This window comes from Taudactylus pleione, unplaced genomic scaffold, assembly GCF_031769625.1.
Source record: "Taudactylus pleione unplaced genomic scaffold, aTauple2 ptg000012l, whole genome shotgun sequence".
NCBI lineage: Eukaryota > Metazoa > Chordata > Amphibia > Anura > Myobatrachidae > Taudactylus > Taudactylus pleione.
In genome coordinates, this window is record NW_028284415.1 from 5,781,532 (window position 1) to 5,804,245 (window position 22,714).

At 43.3% G+C, this 22,714-nt stretch overlaps 1 protein-coding gene across 4 annotated transcripts in view; it reads left to right on the forward strand.

The window, feature by feature from the left end:
* The first annotated feature begins 1,618 nt into the window (after nucleotides 1-1,618).
* RHBDL3 (rhomboid like 3) overlaps nucleotides 1,619-22,714 on the forward strand; it is a 74,881-nt gene continuing 53,785 nt past the window's right edge. For 2 of the 4 annotated variants that reach the window (XM_088468162.1, XM_088468172.1), the window contains exons 1-2: nucleotides 1,619-1,895; nucleotides 2,898-2,921. In XM_088468162.1, coding sequence (XP_088324288.1) covers nucleotides 1,779-1,895; nucleotides 2,898-2,921 — 141 coding nt within the window. In that variant the 5' untranslated portion in view covers nucleotides 1,619-1,778. Of the gene's footprint in view, nucleotides 1,896-2,447; nucleotides 2,558-2,897; nucleotides 2,922-22,714 lie in introns of those variants that run through there. The other 2 variants (XM_088468192.1, XM_088468182.1) reach the window with 2 other exon arrangements.

Sequence of the window (22,714 nt, forward strand, 5' to 3'; positions counted from 1 at the left end):
GCAATTTTTAACCATGCTTGCACCCATTTCATGTACCACAAATTTTCAGGGACTAGTTATTTCCACCAAAAAAAACAGCTAAATGCTATTCTTCACCACTTGTGCACAGATGCTAATTAGCAACTAATGAGAGCATTTAAGTACCCCAAATAGCTTCAGCAGGTCTATTCGGGGGTATCACCCATGATCCCCAATGTTAGTGCATCTATTGGGGGGTGTCAGGCTGATTTCCACAAATCTGACAGCACTTTTCTCCTGTTTGCGTTTCGCCAGGACGCGTTTTCGCGTCCTTTAGAATTGAATACGGGGATAATCGGGGACGCGCCCGATAAGTTTAGAAGAAAAATAAAAATCACCAAAAATGTATTAAAGTTGAAATGGCATTAAAAAGTTGCTCAGGACTTATATGAGGGGTTCACAGCCTTTATAATATAGTATACATACCGTGCCTGAAGTAGAGATATCTCGTCTGTTTCAATTTTTTTTTACTGACCTTTTTTAATGACCTAAATGTTGATTACATTTTTACTGACTCTTAATAAATATACCCATAGTTATGTGTCTGATAACGGAAGAAAGTGCATGTTGTTTTTTAAATACGGAGTATATTTGTCAGAAAATCACACGCAGACTTTGTTTAGAATCTCCTTGGAAACGGAGTACATCATATGTATGATTGCATGGGCTGCTTGTAACACCATAAAGTACAGTGGGATTTGCTTTTCTAATTGTTATATTTGTTTTTTTGGCTCTAATTACAAGTCATCATTATCTCAATTTCAACTCTCCAGGGAATCACAGAGCTCCAAAAAGGACACCGGTGGGAGGGACAAATTGTTTAAACCACACCCACCCACCGATTTCTATCCTATTGGAATAAGAACAGCTGCTGTATAATCTTTGTGTATGAGGTGGCTGATGTATATTGTATATATATATATATATATATATATATATATATATATATATATATATATATATGTACATATATATATATATATATATAAAAATAAATAAAACATAAAATGAGATGGCTGTTGTGGGTGTGCGTATGGTTATGTACGAGGTTGTATTGTGTGTGTTGTCATCTAATATACAGGTCAGACGGACGGTTGTCACCCAATTGTTATCCTCCAGAGGGTATTGTAGCCCTCATAAAGTGATAGGTCATTACCAGCAACAACACACACAATACACTCCTACATAACACGAATTGCATACATTACTTTAACGATAATAGAAATGTTATAAAATGTGACTCTCTTATTTATAGTTTGCACTCTACAAACTTAATATAACCAGTCTGTCAGTGTAATAGAGAATGTGGTTTCTCTCGTGTTTCAGTGTATTCTGGTTCATTCATGTAGTGTCAGTATCTTTTACAAAAGTAAATAAGAATACAGATGAAACAGATGAAACATGTATAGCAGTGTGTGCTATGAGGCCACTCTCACTGTGCATTTGTGTTGTTCTGGGTGGATTAATACTTGTATGTAATTTGCAATTCTTCAGGCTGCCTGCGAGGGAGCGTACTCTGTGGAGCTGCTGGATTCTGTGGAGGAGACATGATGTCAGTGTGGTCGTGGGACTCGTATCATTCAGCCTGGCAGATCTGCAAGGGCACACAGTGGATGTCTGAAGAGGTGCAGATGTTTGGCTCTCCCCTCCGAGCAGACCCATGCAGTTCTCTCTCCTCCTCTTCACACGGATCACTGGGAGACACATTGCACAGCTGCTGAAACTTTGCCAGGGATGAAAGTTGTCTCTTGATTGAAAGAATGGGGGAGCAGAAGGAAAGGAGTCTGAGCTGTTCTCCTGCAGTGGCTGGCAGCTCTCAGGCAGAGCAGATTGAAGTTCTGGAGTCTGTGGACATCTTACCAATGGCCACTGAAGATGTAAATATGATTTTGTTTCCTCTAATCGGATATACTTAATTAAAAGCTAAGTTTAGCTGAGCGGGAGGGTGGGAATTACCTAGTTAGCTCCTACGGGTAACTCCCCCCTCCCCACCATGGTAGTACTGCTGGTGGATTGAGCTTAGGTGTGTCATTGTTTATAACATTGTTTAGGGAACTTTTGCAGATCTGTCAAACCTTAACTCGGAGACCTTATGTAGTATGATCAGACATTGTGTACTGTGGATGTGATAGTAAATAAGTGCATGAGCTGTGAGCACTGCATGTTGTGTTCCCTGAGTTACAATTTAAGAGGCTCCTGTGTATGTGGCTGCCCTGCTTCCAATGAATGCAGCAAAACTCCACAGTAATCAATGCAGAATGGTGCTTAAAACCAGAAAATCACAGCAATGGGAAATTGTATGCTCAGACGGTTTACACCATTATGTATCTAATGTTGGTCCAGTCTGTATATCTTGAAGCTGCAATGTATTATCGTGGTTACACCTGTGTTATGTCTCTGTGATTGTCACTTTGCAGATAAATAAATAAAAAGCAGACGTGTACAGCTGGCAATAGTCCTTACTTGGCTCAGTGATGGTTGGGAAAGCTGCTTTCTACATACAGTTAGAGAGCTACCTTCATGCAAGCAATGCTTGAGTGTAAATAAGCCCAGTGAGCAAAGTGGATATCTATATTATACTATAGAAAGGAATATTTGTAATACATTGTTCTAGTGTGGTTATGATAATATGTCATATGTACGTTGGGGTTTCCACTTGGTGAGAGGGGAATTCCATATGTCCCAGTCATTGCATGTAATGTTATAGTGGTAAAACTTGCACTTACTAGTCCTAGAGGTGCTGATGGCACCAATTCTGTATATAAGCCGTGTGTTATAGTGTATTGATGCACCTTTTTGGCAGAGATACAGTGTCACATTGGTTTCTAGTGGAAGGGGTTAATAAATCTCTCCCTTTCTCCCCTCTCTCCTCTGCTCAGCACTGGAAAGGTCTCTTTATCCAGGTAAGAAGCATGCTCTGCTTTACTCTGTGTTTTGTGTTGTGGTGATGTCATTGTGTCATAATATCTCTGTCCCTCCCCCTCCACTGACTGATGTCATTATAAGGCATTGCAGAGATACATGGAGCAACCACTCAGAGGAGGAGGTAGACAATCCGTCATCACAACATGCCCTGCATTTACACACAGTTGAATCAAGGTTACAGGAGGGTAAAGGTCGCAGTGTATGTGGGCTTGACTGTTGATAAAGCTTCCTCAATGGATATTGGCTCAGCATACCGATTCCTATAAACAAATACGAGGGGGGTGTCTGGAACCCTGTGCATAAGTTGAAGTAATGCTGCTGCATGGCTACCACTCTTCCAGTGCATATACCGTATAGAAGGGTCAGAATGAGATGTATAGAATTACTGTAAATGCTAGTAGCATTGCTAGAGAATGTAAATACATAGGATATAAATATTTTGGTAAATGCTCGTAAGGGCATTCTGTATGTGAATATATTGCTCTTGCCCCATTCATCCTTTCTACTCCTGTGTGAGCATGTACAATACTTCTCAATGTCTGTGAGGGTTACTTCTAGGTAGGTAACCCGCCCCCCCCCTCCTACTGTCTCCCTACACACAAACCTACATAATTTTGCTGAAGACTCAGTTCCCCCATTTGGCTCCATATCAGTGTATAGCATTATGTCGATTAACTGTTTACAAAGATTCAGCGGGTATATAGGCGGATAAACAAGGGTAACCACCAGCAGCCAACTCCACCTCACCCACAGCCCAAAGTACAAATCCTATTCCAGGTCAGCAATGTAGTAATATCTAACTAGTCGTAAGAAGATAATGAATGTAAATAAGAAAAATGTAAAAACTAGTTAAGCCCATATATGACTGGCTAGTAATGTGCTAGCACACACAGCACTGTAGAGACTGAATATATCATTTTGTTGTAGCAGGTACAGTACCAGTGAATACAATGATGGTAAACCTTAGCTGTGTGTCCAATTTAAGCATGCAAGAAAAAAGTGACCATGTTGGTGTGGAGAGTGGATTAGATGTGTACACCGGGTGGGGTGAGGTATTATAACTGAATTGGTGTGAATGTTACATGGCATATTTCAGCTAGTGAGAAAGGGGCTTATGATAAACATGTGGAGGTGAGGGTGGTTTAGTGTTTCAGGCTTTATATTTATGGTTTATATATGAAGTCTTGCAGATGAAAAGTAGTCTTTCCATTATAATACAGAGGCGAAGGATGTACTGTAATGTGTGCCTGTATGACATAACTGTTGACATTTATGGAGTGGGCGACAGTCTAATGTGTTGAGATTTTATAGTGTATGTAGAGTTCTGTGTTAAGATTGTAATATGGAAGGTTCAGTAGAATGTGTAGCACACTCGCTTATTTTTTAAAATAATTTTAGGGATGTTGTGCAAGCAGACGTTTTATCATTGTGCTTCATGGTGATTAAGGGGCATATCCTGCTCCACCCAAGTGGTGTGTTTTCCACCACCAATGGTAATATGACCATTTGTGCCTACAATGAGCCTTTCCAGCACCAGCAGGTGAAACCCATAGTACTGTGTGCCACATGACCATAAGAAAACACCATCTGCATTGGGGTGTACTATGCACTCTTAGGCCCGTATTCAATTTGAGGCGAAAACCCGTTATTTTCACCTGTTTCAATTATCCCCATATTCAATTTCAAAGACTTTTTCGCCGTGGCAAAAAGTCTTTGTAAAGAAACTGGGATAACTTTTCTCCACACAATAGGTGGCGAGAAAAAGTGCAGAATTGGGGTTTAGGGGTGCAGGCCTGAAAAAAATAGCCTGCACCCCTGGGAATGTCCCCTAAAAATAATGTGTTTTAAAAAAAATCGGGACACCCCAAAAAATGAAGTGTAATTTTGGGGTTAAAAAAAATGTATGGGGGACAAAATCCCAAAGTAGCGAAATTGATTCCAGAGGGTTTTCCAAATATGCGGCAGGTGTTTTCTTCATTGTGGGTGGTAGCGGCAAGTGCATTTTTTAAGAATTTTTAAAAATCATTTTAGGGACTTAAAAATATGCTTGCACCCATTTTCATGTACCCCAAATTTGATGGTCATAGTTATTTTTCCACAAAAAAATTGCTAAATGCTATTCTTCATCACCTTCTTCAAAGCCGCATTTATGCACCTGCTGCGGCTATTTAAAAACCTGACTTCCCTTCAGCAGGCAAAACTGGGGTACCCATAGTGATCCCCTATGTCAGGATATCTTTAGGGGGGGTCCAAGGATGATTTCTCGAAAATTGACAGGACTTTTCTCCGCGTCCCGTTTTTGCATCCTAAGAAATTGAACACTGGGCATGCGCGCGATACTTTTCCACCTGGAAAACAGGCAAAGGAGGCGAAAAGTCTGGCAAATTGTTTATGGGCTAAATCGTAGATAAGTATTTGTGGATTTATCTCTAGTAATTCAGTTGTTACCAGTTAGATGTAAATTCAGCTATTTACAAGATGTACTTGATATTTTTCAATAGAAAAAAATATTATTCAACATACTACAACAAAGATTCGGCTGCTCTCAGAAATAGTTTTTTTCATATAGTGCATCATCGAAATAACTGACCTCTCAAGCACACTTGCCTACCCTCCCGAAAATCGGATGCCGCTCCCGGACCCCCGGAAAGTCAAGCAAGCCTCCCAGTAGCCGCAGACCCCTCCTCCCCCCCCAGCGGTTCTAAGAAGATCCCCCCCCCGCAGCAGGGGGAGCCGGTGATTCAATTCTCGCCGAATTGTCATTTTGTCCCCGCCCCCTACTTCACAATGCCGGCAATCTCTGCATTGTGTAGCGGAGGCGGGGCCAAAGTGACGCTATCACATGGGCATGCCCTCCCCCCGCTCCGTACACAAATGCCGTTCACACCCCCTTAATTTGCCGATCTGTTTGCCCCCTCCCAGAAGGAGCAGCCAGAAAGTCGGCAACCCTGCTCTGAGTGTCCTGTATATAAGCTCTACAAGAAAATGTCTGTAGTTCTCCAGCACACAGATGTAGTCATTACTTCATTTCTATGTAAAAATGAATGTAGGGGCAGTGCCAATGGGTGCTCAGTTTTTGCAACCAACTTAACCCAAAGGAAATAGAATTGAAAACAGTGCTGAGAAAGGTACTTTATACATCAAGACTTCATTGTGACACTTCTGCTCTGCAAAACTAGTCCCTAATGCTGGCCATACACCTGCACGACCAGCATTTACACATGACTCCCCGGAGCCCCCTGGCAGTCCCGGGAACATGTTTGTTGGTTTTCTTGGCACAGGATCTGTCGTATGATCGATCCTGTGCTTCACGCGCTCACTGGGATACAGTCATTGAAATTACTTGAATTTCCGCACGATGGATCGCATGAACAAAATAAACTGCACGATCTGCACAGGATACGATGGACAAGTTGTGCTGCACTTCTGATCATAAGATCCGATTATAGGAGCTGCGGGAGCGCGCATCAGATCATATCTTACTAAAATATTACACGATTTTCACAAGATCCATCTTATGACTCATGGATAATCGGGCAATCGGCCCGAAATCGTACAGGTGTATGGCCAGCTTTACTCTCCACAAATGGGAGCCTAGTAATATAGGACTGTTAAATGTATTGTCAGCACTTAGGATATAAGTGGTCAAATACCCGTTAACCCAAACATGAAATATTTATTATTAATTATTACCAGTTATTTATATAGTGCACACATACTCCGCAGAGCTTTATAGAGAATATTTGCCCATTCACCTCAGTCCCTGCCCCAGTGGAGCTTACAATCTATGTTCCTTACCACATGCTCACACACATACTGTACACACTAGGGTTAAATTTTATTTGGAGCCAATTAACCTACCAGTATATTGTTGGAGTGTGGGAGGAAACCGGAGCACCTGGAGGAAACCCACACAAGCACAGGGAGAATATACAAACTCCACACAGTTAGCACTGCAGTGGGAATCGAACCCATAACCTCCGTGCTGTGAGGCAGGATAATATGGATTGCAATTGCAAAATAAGGGATGACCCAACAACAAATTATAATCAATTATCAAATGATTTATTAGTTGGATTAATGACATCCTGGTACAACTCACTATTGTCATGGATAAACGAAATGTAAAAATAACAAAATTGTTTTCACTATTATAGACAACAATGGTAAGAGGACTAATTAAAAACACAAATAATTTAAAAACACAGTATAAACAATAAGTTAAAAATTAGGCATAAAAATAAAGCAAAAATAAGAATGAAATTCTCACTTAAAACTGCACTGCATTTCCCAGCACCTGGCTGCTTCCTCATGCAGTGTTACATGACATTCAGCACTGCAAGCAGCCAGGTGCTTCTCTGTGCAACCCAGCTTCAGGGAGATTGCCCGACTCTCAAGAGTGCTTCAGTCTCTATTACCATTATTACATGGATGACACTGAAATCATACTTGCCTACTCTCCCGGGACTGTCAGGAGCCTCCCGAAAATCGGGTGCCGCGCCCGGCACCCTGCAAGAGTAGGCAAGTCCCCCGCATTGTCCACCGGCACCCCACGACCACCCGCACGGGAAAGTGGGCGGGTTCGGTGGGCAATATCGCGATTTATGCTGAATCGCGTCATGGTAGCCCCTCCCCTTGCTTTGCAATGCCAGTAATATCACTTGTAGATTTGTAGTTCTGCAACAGCTGAGGGGCTGCTTATTGCCCACCCCTAGTGTACATAGGTATAATTGCAAAACCTGAACATTGCAAAATAAAATAATTGCCATAGCTGAACAATGTTCAGGCTTTACAATTATACCTATCTATGTACACTAGGGGTGGGCAATAAACGCCTCCCCAGCTGTTGCAGAACTACAAATCTCAGCATGCACTGCCACAGTTTTGCTATTTGGCCATGCTAAAACTTTAGCAAGGCATGCTGGAATATGTAGTTCAACAGCAGCTGGAGGGCCGCTTATTGCCCACTCCTAGTGTACATAGGTATAATTGTAAAACCTGAACATTGCAAATTAAAATAATTGCCATAGCTGAACAGATGACCAAAAACTTTGACAAATAAAAATATGTTTGGGGGGATGTAAGTTACCAATTGAGTTATTAATCATTTGTAATATACACTTCCATATATAATAGCTCCCTTTTGCTTACATTCAGCAGTCTTCCATGTGCTACAAATCAGTTCCACTACTATTGATCTGGATTAGATGGCTTAATAATGACTAGAAGTGAATTATTACTTTTCACTGTGTTTATCATTACAGTGTGCGCAGGGGCATATTAAGAGAGGAGGGGGCCCGTGTGCAGTCCCCAATCGGGGCCCCCTCCTCTCTCTCCGGCGGCCGGCAGCACACTGAGCGCAGCTCTGCAGCACTAGATTCTGGGCACTAGTCTGTGCCCAGAGTCTAATGTGCACGTGCAGATCTCTGGGAAAATGGCTGCGACGGCCATTTTCCTGGCAATTTCCCTACTGCGCATGCGCAAAAACGCCAAGAAAATGGCCATAGCAACCATTATCCAGGCGGTTTTTGCAGCGCTGATACCACTGATGTGGGACTTCAGAGAGGTAAGTATAAAAATATGGGTGCGGGGTGTGCGGTGTGGGCCCCCTGCACCCATTATAGATTCGCCCCTGTGTGTGCATGCCACCGCAAAGAGGATGCAGCTGCGTCACATTGTGGTTTAAGAACCCCTGGGGTGTGCCTAGTATTTTTGAAGCACTAGGCAAGGGCAATCTGCCTGTATTTAAAACCCCCTCTCCCACTAGTGCCAGTTACGTTGTCCAGAATGGTGGAGAGCGGGATACATCCCCTAACAGTTGGGCGATATATGGCAAAGTTTGTATAGGAAGAAGATCTGCAGTGTATATTTTGTGTTTGTGCTGTTATGGGTGTGCGTGCAGTGCACATTGTAAATTACAGTCAGGGGTGATGTTTCATAAATTAATAACACTGTGCAATGTCTCTCTTGTGGATTTGTTTAAAATTCAGTGAGAGGTGATGATTATGTACAGTATATATCTTAGCCATTATGTACATGTATGTCTGCATACACCAAATAGCCCATTTATAGCACTTTAGACTTTGATACTTATCAGCGCCAAAACACTAATTATATGTACCTAGTACACTGTAAGCGAACGAAGACACAAAATTGAGGAACAAGTAGCACCATGAATGAAAATGTAGCAGAGCTGCAGAAAAAAAAGTACACAATCCGGGATAAACAGGCAGAAGACAGGTCCAATATGAGTGACCTGTGCCATGCATTACAATTCTATTATGGCAAAAAATAAATAAAAATAAGATAGTAATCCTAAGTACCTAGTACACTATTTGTGAATGAAGACGCAAAATTGGGTAAAAAGTGTCGCAATGAAGGAAAAAGTAACAAGGTTGAGGAAATGGTATACAGCACAAGAATCGCGCCAGAGGTCTCACGCCATATGGTGCAAAAGTAATAGGCGTGAGGACAAATCTGTATATGTGGAGACAGCAGTGAGGTGTATAAAATGATAACACTGTACAGTACATGTCTCTGCTATTATGTATGTATGTATGTATATGGGGATCGTTAGAAAACCAATAAAAGGTGATGTCTGAGTGTGATACCAACACAAGTGTGATATGGAATTATGTTGAATTATATTTCATAAATAGAGTGTTAATTGAATGGAGCTGGTGATGCCACTCAGGGTGTTTAGCCTCGGTTGCCATATGTCAGCATCACTTGTGTTGGTAGTCAGTTCTGAAATATATTCAGCTCCAAGACAATGCAGAAGATTGTACTAAGCTAGTGAGCAAGGCTCCACACTACGGACAATTGCTAACATTCCTCTGATTGTTGGAATGAGATTTCTGACATACCAGCCACCCAGGCCGTGCATGTCCACAGTAAGACAATCTGTTCTATTCCTCTAAGCTGTGGGATGTGAGGGGCAGACATAGTCTTTTCTGTGCATGTTTATAAGCCTATTTATGCTGGCGGCAATAATCCAACTTGCCTACTCTGATGGACCAATGGGGACATCCTTGAATTTCATTCCCCACAGATCCTGATCTTCTTTCTTTAGCTGGATCATCCATTAGGCAACCTAGACTAGGGCCCAGTTGGCACTGAGGTGCACAGATTACCCTAACCTGTTTTTATGATTTACGTTGTTTGATAAATGGAAGAGTGAAGGAGGCCCAAACCAGTATGTTGCCTAGAGCCTCATGAGGTCCTGATTTGGCTCTGTTGTGAATTGGGCGGGTCTTGATGCATTTTGCAATATCGGGTCTCCCCTTTCACTGTGCATGGACTCAATATGTGTCATTGCACTGTGCTGGGATGCCTTATCATTGTCTCACTACACCATTGTACAATGACACATACAACACTCATTACACCCCTGCACGTGATCCCTGGGTCTCTTGTCCTGGAACTCTTAAAGGGAGGTCCAAACAGTAGTCATGTATGGTTGTAATACAGATTACATATTATAACATATTATATGGTTACATTCTAATTACACTGTATACAAAGATAGAGGTGCAGCAAGGAATTTTGGATAATGCGCTTACCTAATTTTACCACTGTATACAAAACAATCACTGCAGCTAAGAATGGGTTATGTTCTGTTACTTTGTAATAACATAGTGTACAGTGTGAACATTACAACTAAACATTCTGTATAGTCTAATGCTTTATTACCTTATAATTAGACAGTGCAACTACTGCAGCTATGGACTCTGGGTAATGACCTGCCACCTCGTCTATACAATAAAATTGCTTACTGATAAATATGAAATAATCATATTGGAATGTGACATTGAGCCTTCCCACCAGTCACTGCAGTTGCCAGTATGGAAGCGAATGCTCTCCCTATCATATAGATGATCCTGGGTGGTGCCTTCTGGAGGTAAGTGTGGCAGATGGGGCACTTTTATTTTGATTCTCCTTGCCAGCTCTGCCCCTCTGTCTCTTTTGGCCATCTTGCGTTTACATTATAGCAGCGACCTGCCCGCTGTACTGTAGCTCAGTAAGCCATCGCAGAGTGATTGACAGGTAGTCAGCGTTTGGGGGTGGTGATGGGCGAGTGGTTGGAGAAACCCAGACGTGCCTGTCCGCCACTACGACGGCTTAAGCAGCTTGAGTACTCACTGCAATCGACGAGGTTAGCAATTTCAGGTCAGACCTGTTGTAATTCTGCGTGAGGGGCCGATGTTACTGATGTACACACAGGATTGCAAGTCATTACGGATGTGACATAGTGGTAGTGGGAGGCAGTGGGCTATGCGACAGAATTGTGATAGCATTCATTAGCATATTTTTGCAGCAGGGCTGCGTGTGCAATCGCAGCTGCAATCAGCAATAGTGATCCGTAATGAATCAGGCCCCGTATGTATTTTTCAGACCCAGTGAGCGCTCGCAACCGGGTCGATGTTTGCCCACTGGGTATGCGCATGACTGAGCCGGCTCCGTCGTGCGATTGTGCAAGACCAGTCTAGTGACGGGTGCTCCAGGTCTCGCACCAAAGGGGGCGAGCTGTCGGTTATTGACAGCTCGCCCCGTTTGGTAGGCGTGCCCGGGGGGTGGCTTCACAAACTGAGGCGTTCCCAAGCGAACGCCTGCCGTTTGTGGGCGGTCCCACTGACATCACCAGAAGCCAGAAGTTATCTGGGGTTTGCGGCCACGAGACCCTACCACAAGGGTCTCGTCGCAAGCCCGATGGTCGTGATGGTCTTGACCATCGCGACAATCAACCTGGCCGCTCGCTATAGCTGTGGGTGGTCACCCACAGCTATGTGAGCGGCCACGAGGCCGCTCCAAAAAAAACCCAAAACGCCCTGATTCAGAGCTTCCGTCTCTGAATCAGGCCCAGAATCTGGACCGCTCATCTCTACTTATAACACATTGGAGCTCATTCAGACCCGCTCGCAAGATGCGATCGCTTGCTGGCAAAAAGGGGCCGGATATTTAAATTAAGTGCTCACACTGCGTCGCGTAAGGACACCCACTATGTGTTAGCGAGCTACGGCAAAGTGCACTCACAAGTGTCTGAAGATGCCCCCTTGCCACTCGCAACACACGTCATCTCTGGGAAATGTATGATTAATCGGGACTATCGTGAGCCATCGGAGCTGCTCGGACCCCTTGCGGTTGTCTTTCCCCACCACAAGCACTGCGATCAGTATGGGCTGAAATACATGCAGGTGACGTGTACAATGACGCTAGTTTACTAATTATGCACGCCCTTTAAACAGCATTTTGGCAGCCTGACACGCCAGCCCACAAACAGCACTAACTGTCACTCAAACTAGCCACCTGATAGTGGCTTACGAGCAACCAAAATCAGATTGCAACGAATGGCTTGCGCACGCGCACTGCAAATTATACGCATGCGCGATGGGCGAAAATCGCTCACATCGAGCGAGCGCAACTTAGCGATCGGGTTTGAATCAGGTCCATTATTCCACACACAGTAATGCCCCTTATCCACATTACGCCACACACAGTAATGACCCTTATCCACATTATTCCACACACAGTAATGCCCCTTACACATTATGCCACACAGTAATGCCCTTTACAAATGATGCCACACAGTAATGCTCTCTACAAAATTTGTAGTACAAATTATTCCACCCAGTATTAATGTCCCTTATAACATTATGCCCCACAGTAAATTTGATTTTCCACACTGTGGCCACCAGACCCTTCAGCAGGTCCACACCATTTCCAGCCATATCTCCAGGGATTCCCCCCTCTGGCACTCCAGTAACAGCCTCACTTCCAGGGACTACCCCTTATACACAATGCTCACAGCTGCATCCCCAACAGCTCCAGCAGGCTCACTCATACAGGTACTGGCTCTCATCCCAGAACATCAGCTCCAGTCACGCTGCGACCTGCAGCACCAGTAGCTACAGCGGCGTCCAGGGCTCCCATTACGCGGCAGGTCAAGCAGCCACTGCGGCTCCTACAACTCCTGCGACATCGTCAGTTCCCGCAAGGCCCTACACAGCAGCAGCTGCAGCAGGAAGCACCCCAAGCCCGACACACAGGACTCTGGGTGGCCGCAGGCTCAACAGCCCCTCCTGTGGGGTACACGATCCTGCACCGGACGCCACAATCTTGCGGCGGGTGGCTCAGTGCTTGAAGTGCCGGTATACCATACCATAGTGTACTGTCACACTTAGAGCACTGATTTAAGCAAAATTTTGTTTGTTGAATAGACTCTCAACAGGCCTCTGATCTGTTCCTCAGACAGAGAGAGAGAGAGACTACAGAAACTGACACACCCTTATCAGCCTCCCACAGGTGGTCTGGCAATCAAAGCTGCTTATCCACTTATGTCTACCAGACAAAAGCTAAAAACTTTGGGCATATAGATCTCCCCTTGACAGCCTTTCCAGTGTTTTTGTCATAAGGAAAAATTGGTAGGACATCCCAAAAAAGTACAAAAGTTAAGATGAAAAGAAAAACTGTAATTCTAAGGAAAATCTGTATAATAAAATCAAGTGTTGATAAGAAAAAATAGACCGTTCAGGGGGAAGAGAGAGATGGAGTTAGAGCGAGGAAGAGAGCTGCAGAATTACAGGAGGAAAGATGGAGAAACCTAGGCAGTGTAGGTCACAACATCTGGTGTGATATATTTATACAGAACATTGTGTAACTTATCCCGAGTTTCTACTGCAACTCATGCTTACCAACTTTGTAAGGGAGAGCTCTGGGTGATTTGGCAATCTACATTTTGCCAGATTTATGGTGTTGGGAATGGTTACGGGACCATGATTCATCATGGGATCCTGTAGATTTGATTACTCTCCTTGGAGCTGTGAGAACAAATTCAGAATCTCCTGGAAGTTTGGGCACATACTGCATGATACTTCAGCTAGCGATCCTGTGTAGTGTTCTGTTAAATCCTAATCACAATATATTATGCTACCTCTTTAGCGAGGTGAATGATACTGGGGCATCTACTGTCTATTGACCAGCACAAAACAGCGAAGTGTACCTGGAGATAACAGTCAATGACTCCCCCATCAAGGTCACCTTTCAGCCTACTGTCCCACTTCAACACTCTGGATGTGGGAAAGTATTTTCTCACATCTAAGCAAAAATAAATATTTATTTAATTCAGTAACTGAAGAGCTGTAGTGCTTTTATGAAGGGGCTACCACTATGCACAGTGAAACACTGCAATATAATATACAGGATGTAGTTATAATACCAACACCTGGGAAGCTGTCTGATGGAATCCCGGCGTCGAAATCCCAACATCGGACTAAAGATAGTCCAGATGCCTATCTTTAGCCCGATGACTGAATCCCGACAGATGGCTACCCGAACGAAGGGAACAGAGTTAGCGTTAGCCGCTGTTAGGTTTAGGCACCTTCGGGGGAAGGTTAGGGTTAGGTACCCCCTGGGAGGGTTAGGTTTAGGGTGCAGGTGGGAGGGTTAGGTTGAGGCAACCCCTAATATACAGGGAGATAATACCGTACAGTTATTGGCCTCTCAAGCTAAACTCTGGGATTTCCTACTTGGGCACAGTCCTATGGAATCAGGCGTTTCCTCAGTTCCTACCAGCAGAGTAGAGATTTTGCTCAAGTGCCACTTCTCTTCCAGGGTGTGCACACCGTCACATGACCTTCAGTGGTTGTATAACAGCAAAACATGTATGGTTCTTGCAATTGTTCTATAATCCTTGGATTCCTTAGCAATCCAGCAGGAGCCGTAACCTTTATTCCTCAAGACCCTTTCTGGTCGTTGGTCATGGTTCTATATCCTCTCTTTGGTTCCAATGGTTGTCCCTTCAGGGTACAGAGAGGGAGCTGTCTTTTCTGGTTAAATATTGCTGCAGTCAAGGATTCTGGGTAATGTTTTGTTACCAGGGACTTAACTACAATCTCAATCTTTATCAAATAAGATAGGATAAACTACATATATTTCCTCATTCACATAGTGTTTATGCGCCATGTGATGGGAGACGCTAGGTGAAACTTAGACGCTTCACCACTGGTAGCGATTGATGCTTTTTTTTTATACAAAACATCTTGCAGTGTACCAGACACACTAGACTAGTAATTTTGTTACAAAGGAATTGGTATAAAGTGATAGATTAAGCAAATCGATACGTGGCTTGAGGTATGGCGCGGTTGCTCGTAACAGTCTTTTGGGTTTTTTTATACCAGATTTATACAGAAGTACATGTCAGCGCCAGTATTGTACCGTTTAAATGTACTTTTATCGCATCAGTGCATAACGGTGGGTTTCGTTCTGATCGAAATGAATAGCACACACACGTGACCATTTGAGTGAGTACAAATGAACACACTTTGTATGTTAATTGTTTGTTACTTTTAAATAAAGTATACAGTATACTCAACTTTTGTCTAAGTATTCAGATGACACCGGTAGTTCATCATCTTCAACATAAGATGTACTTCATCTTCATCTGGGGAGCCCTCGTTTCACAACGCCAAGGTAGTTCAATATACATTGCAGGCACCATATACTGAAGTCTCGGGTCCATGCACGAGCCAAAGAGCCTCTTGTCTAGCTTTTGATTTATATACCCTAGTATATGGGGTGTTGGCGTTCCGGATATTAAGACCTTATTAGTTACATACTGGGTATCAAGCACTGGTTGGTAGAACGTAGCATTGACCAAACTTCTCTCTCTTGCACATGCTCTGTAAGCACGAAGATATACTACCAGACAAAGAAATACAGTAATGACGTGTCCTAATGTCTGGAGATAAACTCTATCAAAGCCCCCTTTGTGTAGAGAATATGGACATTCCTAACAGTTACCCATAATGCTTAGCATCTCTACACATCTTACAATGTAATGTGGCTAACTGTTGATAATACCATGTAAGCTATGAATGGCTCATTATACATCTCTAATAGTAATGACAGGTACAAGTTAGGCCTCAATTTATGTGTTGTTTGACCTCAAGGTGATTTGACCAATCTATGCAAAGACTGCAACTGTATGAATACAATCTCTTTTCAAACCTCAATGGGGCCTAGCACAGGTTGTGTGTTACAACTTATATGCCTATGTAGAAATTAATTATTTAACCCACTGGTTACAATCAGTGATGTGAATAAGACTCGTATTTTAAGTAAAAGTTTCTGGCAAGATGCTAGGTGCAAAGTCCATGGCGCCAAATGAGGTGATCTGGCGGGATTTGAGCAAAGGTGTATATGGACACATCTAATTGCATAAGCCGCACATTAATGTGAAATATATATGCAGTAATTTTATCTGTGACATACCTTTTTTCCCTTGAACAATGTGCCTTGTGCTGCCAGATCCCATTGCAGTTACATGGACTGCTCAGCTATAGTTATGCATTTGTCTGTTGGCTCATAACCACAACTCACACTGTGTACAGAGCTACTTCTTCAGCCAGACGTTCTGTGTAACACAATCCAAGGTACTACACTGAAGGTTCCTGCTCGGGTTGGGATAATTACTAAGTTGCCAACCTTCCGTAATTTCTTAGGTCCGTCCCAGATTTTAAAGGTTTGTATCTGGAAATGTTTATTCGCTCTGTAAATATATCTAGTTTTACATTGATATCTGCAGAGTACAATTACTGTTTTGCCTCTCAGATGCAATTCTTAACAGTTTTTCTACTCTCTGTGCTTTAAGTTGACATTTGTACACGAGGAGTATGTGTAACTATATCCAGGGCCATAACAAGGGTGGTGCGACCTGTGCCATGGCATGGGGCACCGCAGGGTAGGGGGCGCTGTTTGGGCCTGTCAGTTTTCCTGTTTATTATCATTCTCACTTGTAGCTTCCTCTTCTGTTATCTCCAGCATCTCCTGGCCTCCCCTATCTCTTCCCTGGCCCTTCCCCATGAGGCCATGGCCCTTTATCAGGCGCACTATCTTATGTCACTATTTCAAAAATATGGGGGGGGGTGCCAATGCTCTCTGGCACAGGGCACCAAAAAGTCTAGTTACGACTCCGTCTTTATCTATACTAATATACTGTAAAAAGAATGTTGTGTGTCTGTGTGTTCCAAGTTGGCCATCATTTTTGAGTGGAAAATCCTAGAAATAACTGCACTTTGTTTCATCTTTATCCGTCAAGTTTAAAGGTGAGCAATAACAAAAACAAAATGTATTGACATCATCAATTCAAGAAATTGGTGTGGCACAATGCGTGCGGCCGTTAAGGGATGGTAGGAGAGGTGCTTTGGGCCCACCTTCCCTTGAATCATACTTGCCGACAATCAGCTCCAGCTGATTGTCGGCTAATAGCCGGGAGCGGGGCGGCCATTTTGTGTCACACTGGGGGCAGAGCCGCACAATTGCGTCAACGTGACTCCGCCCCCTCTTCACAATGCCGTGATTTTCGGCATTGTGAAGCAGGGGGCGGGGCCACGATGATGCGATTCTGCGCGAATCGCGTCACTGGGCCCCCCGCTGCAGGTATGTCTGTTTTATTTCAGGGGGGAGGTGGGGAGGGTCGGAGACTTCCGGGAGGCTTGCCTGCCTTTCCAGGGGGCCGGGAGCGGCACCCGAAAATCGGGAGGCTCCCGGCCAAATCGGGAGGGTAGGCAAGCCTGCCTTGAATAGGATAGGCTACATGAAATAAACGGGGTGCAGGGAGACAATATGGCGCTGCACTTTCGAAATCTCTGCCTTTCTACACATTTTAGACTAATCCCCCGAAGTCTAACAAAATAGTAACAAATAAATAAAGAAGAATGTGTAGAAAAAGAGGGCGATATCTCTTATATACCACAGGTGATATTTAGACGCAAGGATAGATACTTATCTTAAAGTGTCTCATATGCTGCTCTTTCGTTTCTGTTGTCACTTTTTCAAATAGATTTGAATGGTTCACACAGATATGCGGATAAAAAATAGTATGCAATGTGTATTACCCTTTAGGATTTCCAAACATTCTTACAGCAAATCTTTTAGGGTTATCCTTATACAGCTATGTATTTTATATTATACACAATCATAAGAGAACTGATAAATGCTGTATAGTCCGTCTGAATATACACACACCTAAATAGGCCCAAAGATCATACGATGTGAACCTTGTAGGAGTATCTCAAAGGGTCCTTTTTATAGGTTATCCCTCTTATCATACATATCCCCAAACATTTCCATCAGGTAACACACCTGACTTACATAAGGTTGTGCTATTGCCAGCTTATAATGGTTTCTTTTCCCAATGTGATATCTGAAGTGACACCTTCCCCTGTGCCCAAGAGATTCCACTTACTATAACAAATGATACAATATGTGTACCGTACTCACGTATGGCACGGAGATGATAAACGTGTCTTGATTTCTTTAATTTACACAGGTCCCCATATTCAATGTGGTTTAATTCAAAAGTTAATTTATTGAAATATAAAAAGTTTTTTTAAAACATATAGTTGGAAAAGTCTTTAGTACAAACAAATGGTGGAGAATATGAGTCTGCACTGGGATGCAGTGAGGCATGTGCAGTGGAGCAAAAAAACTAAACACCTAGGTGGCTCTAATAAAAAATGACAAAGCGCATACCTCAAGAGTTTTCCACAGTGCAGAGTCTTCTCTTTTCCAGCCTCCAGAACCAACGCGTTTGGAGAATATGTTGTCTTTATCAAGGTGTGGAGGTATGTTTGCATGTCTTCTGTTTATATACTGATCTGGTGTCCGTCATGTCCGCATCACTTCCGGTTCTGGTCCGCGGGGCACATAGTCTTGCTGTTAAGCACAAACGTATTCCACAGACAGTCACTGTAACATTACCTCCATTAGAGAGCAGTGACTGTCTGTGGAATATGTATATACACATTGCATGCAATTTTTTATCTGCATATCTGTGTGAACCATTCGAATTTATTTGAAAAAGTGACAACAGAAACGAAAGAGCAGCATATGAGACAGGATAGGCTACATAGCAGTCTGTGCACAGGGCATACCGTGACAGTGGTGGGTGAAGGCGCATCTGTAAAGTGCTGCTGGTCATGTGGGCCACTCCTGCGACTGGGAATACAACTAGAAAACCTCAGATATCATCCCTGTGTGCATGACTGGATGGAGACTGTAGTTCTCTGAGGTGCACTGAGACATGAGGGAAGCTGACGGACGGAATCCCGACCGCCGGCTTCCCGACTGTCTTATCTCAGCAAGGGTTAAATTGTATCTACGCCGGGAGCCCAACACCCGGCTTATCGATTGAAGGTAAGCTGGGCGCCGGGCGCGGACAGTCGCGGGAGGGGGAGGGTTAGGTTTAGGGCTCCCGGGGGGGACTTAGGGTTAGGCATCCCCCCGGGAGGTTAGGACTAGGCTAGGAGAAGGGGGGTTAGGCACCCCTGGGGGAGATTACGGTTAGGCACCCCCCGGGGGACAGGTTTAGGCGGCGGGGAAAGGGGGGGTTAGGTGTAGGCACTTAGAGGGGGGATTAGGGTTAGGCACTTGGGGGGGAAGGTTGGGGTTAGGCACCCCTAAGGGAGGGTTAGGGTTAGGGGGTAGAATAGGGTTAGGAAATACTTACCTTATACGATCTGGATTTTACCCTGCCGGGCAGCCGATATCGGGATTTGAACCGCCGACCATGCAGCCAGCGGGAAAATCATACCGAACCCGTATGTTATCTGTATGCAGGCAGCTGCTCATCAGCAAAGTTACCCTGGTATATATTTTAATATATGAGTAATTATGGTTGTTTGTGTTGGAATAATATTTATACAAGTAGTTATGTATACTTTAATGTAGAGCTGCAGCCCCAAAGAATCCAAGGCATTCCGTACACAGGCTTCCTGGTTTTTGGGTGTGATGGTCTTTAATGTTTCTGTGAAGGATGCGATGTGCTGCAGCTGGGACCTGTTACTAAACACGAACTATGAGCTCATGTGTTTTTGTAGCAATGATTCCAGCAGCTGTTGTCGAGCTGTTCTCCTCACGCAAATAGTATGTTCCCGTGTTCACCGCCTGCTGGCATGTGTCTGGCCAGGATTTCTTCATATTCTGATTGACACTAATTTTGCTGTTTACATTGGCTTTAGATGCAGATGAGACTCGCACAGTGTGTCTGACAAGATTTTACTGATGGGTGGCTGGCTGTTCATGTGGTCACGTTATTGTCAGTACAGTCATGTTTTGAAATCTAATATTGCACATTTTATTTTCTTTTTGTGGGTTAGTGGGGAAAATGGGAATAAACCGTAAAGAAGTTTACAATTACATTTTTGTATAAAGTGTGTTTATACATACTCCCCATGAATGGCAGCAAAGTGAAAAACCTGATTTTCATCGAATATGAAAAGACCATTTGAAACATTGAAAATACATGAAATATCCTGTACAATAACAGAATAGGCTCCATCTCCCCCCACGATCAGAGGCTTGCGTTCAGTTGCTTTAAGTAAGTTGGTCGCAATCTACTGACTGGAGCTCCGCAAACTACCAGCACATCGCGATCAACCTTTTGGCCGGGCCTGACCTGGGGGATGTGGTCAGGGACAGTATGTGAAGGACAACCACCCCTGTGGCCCTGCATATAATGCTACCCTGGTTGCGTGTTTAGCAGAAGCACTGGGTTGGAGTCTCGGGAGAAAAACTGACGCGGGGATCCCCCTATTTTCCTATAACCAGCACCGGACTGAACTAGCTGGGTTGGTAATGCCACAGCAGGGAGACTTAAAGCATGGGATCTACCTGCCAATGCATTCTCCAGCCCCAAATTGGTAAGCCAATGGCTAGCAGTCCTCGGAATGAGAGAAAAAAATTAATGGGGTCCTCTTTTCGGTTAAATTAAATAATGAAATGTCAGGGTTTCAACAAACTCTACATAAAAAAATATATATAATATTTATTATTAGATTATTATTTTTCTTGTGCTTCAGGGCTCTATCTGTGTTGTGGTTAATGTTTGCGTGGGTTTCCTCACTGCATTTCAATTTATTAGCCTTTCACACATCATCCCTTGCAGACTGCGGTACATGCTAACTGCAGCTATAGAATAATTACGAAAGGTAAAATTAGCCTTTAGCCTCTAGACCAGGGTTTCCCAACCACGGTCCTCAAGGCACACTAACAGTCCAGGTTTTTAGGATACCCATACACAGGTGACTTAATTGATACCTCATTTACTTTGATTTAACAATCTGTGCTCAAGCATGGATATCACTAAAACCAGGACGGTTAGTGTGCCTTGAGGACGGATATTGGGAATCACTGCTCTAGACCACAGGTTCTCAAACTCTGTCCTCAGGACCCTAAACAGTGCATGTTTTCCAGGTCTCCTCTCAGAATCACAAGAGAAATAATTAGCTCCACCAGTGCAACTTTTAAAATGTGTCAGTGATTAATAAATACACATGTGCACCTGCTGGGTGAGCTGGAAAATGTGAACTGTGTGGTGTCCTGAGGACTGAGTTTGAGAACCACTCCTCTAGACCACCAGTAATGTATTTGTCTGTATATAAACACACATTATTGTTGCAACTACTGTGTCATTTCAAGTTTAATCAGTGACTAGAAACTCTCCAGATATGGCAATATAATAATTCTTATTTTGATAGTTGATGTATTGTGCTATATGCAGTTATATTGACTGTTACTTTCTATTCAAAATACATGCCGATTTTGCCTATTTAAATGGTGGTTAAAGTTAATTGTTATTTGGTATGAAGATAAAGATGTTGGATTTGTTTTGTCATTTAAACCTAAATATAATGTGATGATGAGAACCAGAGTCACAGGAATGGTACTGCCCCTCCTCTTCAGCTAATGAAAAACCTCCTCATACTGGCTCCAGTACAGGTCTAGTTCTTACATTAGTGTCTTAGCTTCCTCCATGGTGTAGTTTTGTGGTATTTTAATTTTAGCGGTGTATAGTAATTTCTATTTTGTACAGAAAGCACTGCCAAGCTGCATGTGTGTCTGTAACAGACATCAGGGTCTATTTACTAAGCCTTGGATGGAGATAAAGTGAACCGATATAAGGTACCACCCAATCAGCTCCTAACTGCCATGTCACAAGCTGTGTTTGAAATATGATTGACTGGTACCTTATCTCTGTTCACGGTTTAGTAAATAGACCCCATCATATATTAAGTGTCTTTGTTTTGCTATTTGAAATGCTGGGTGTCTAGGCAGGTGCATAGAATAAACACAAATAAAAGGGTAACCCTACCTTGGAGAAGAGGCTACCGTACCTAGGAGAAGAACATAGACATTTAGCTGGAAGGAATCCCAAAGAACATACAGATTCTGCAGTCTATAGAAAGCCTTGTTCCATAGCTGCTGTCCGCAGTGCTGATCTACTTTGATTTACTTGTCTGCTGACAACGGGTGACCTTTAACCCAGGTCACTGACAAGATGGTGAATAAAGAGTGAGGATGAAAGAGATCAGCTCAGTGCAGCAGCTGGATAGCTGGGGAATGGCTGATGAAACACATAAAGATCACATTGATAAATTGGCTCTCTCACATTGTCATCTGGCAGCTAAGGCTGAGGACATAGAAACAATTCTCCATGGCTCATTTACGAACATTCCATTTAGGTGCAAAATTCTTACTGAATCACAGCAGCCAATCGGCAACAATCTTTTATCCATCTTGTACAAATTATAAAGCATGTATTTCATTGGGTGTTGCGCTTTATTGCAAATTGTACAGCTAAATGCTATGTTCATGTATGAGCCTGTGTATATGAGTGTGTGTAGGAAGAGTGAAAGGTGCCCCTAGCTAGCAAGGTAAAAAAAGATTTCCCGTCATTTACTTGGTCTAATTATACTGCAGTAGTAGAGAAGAA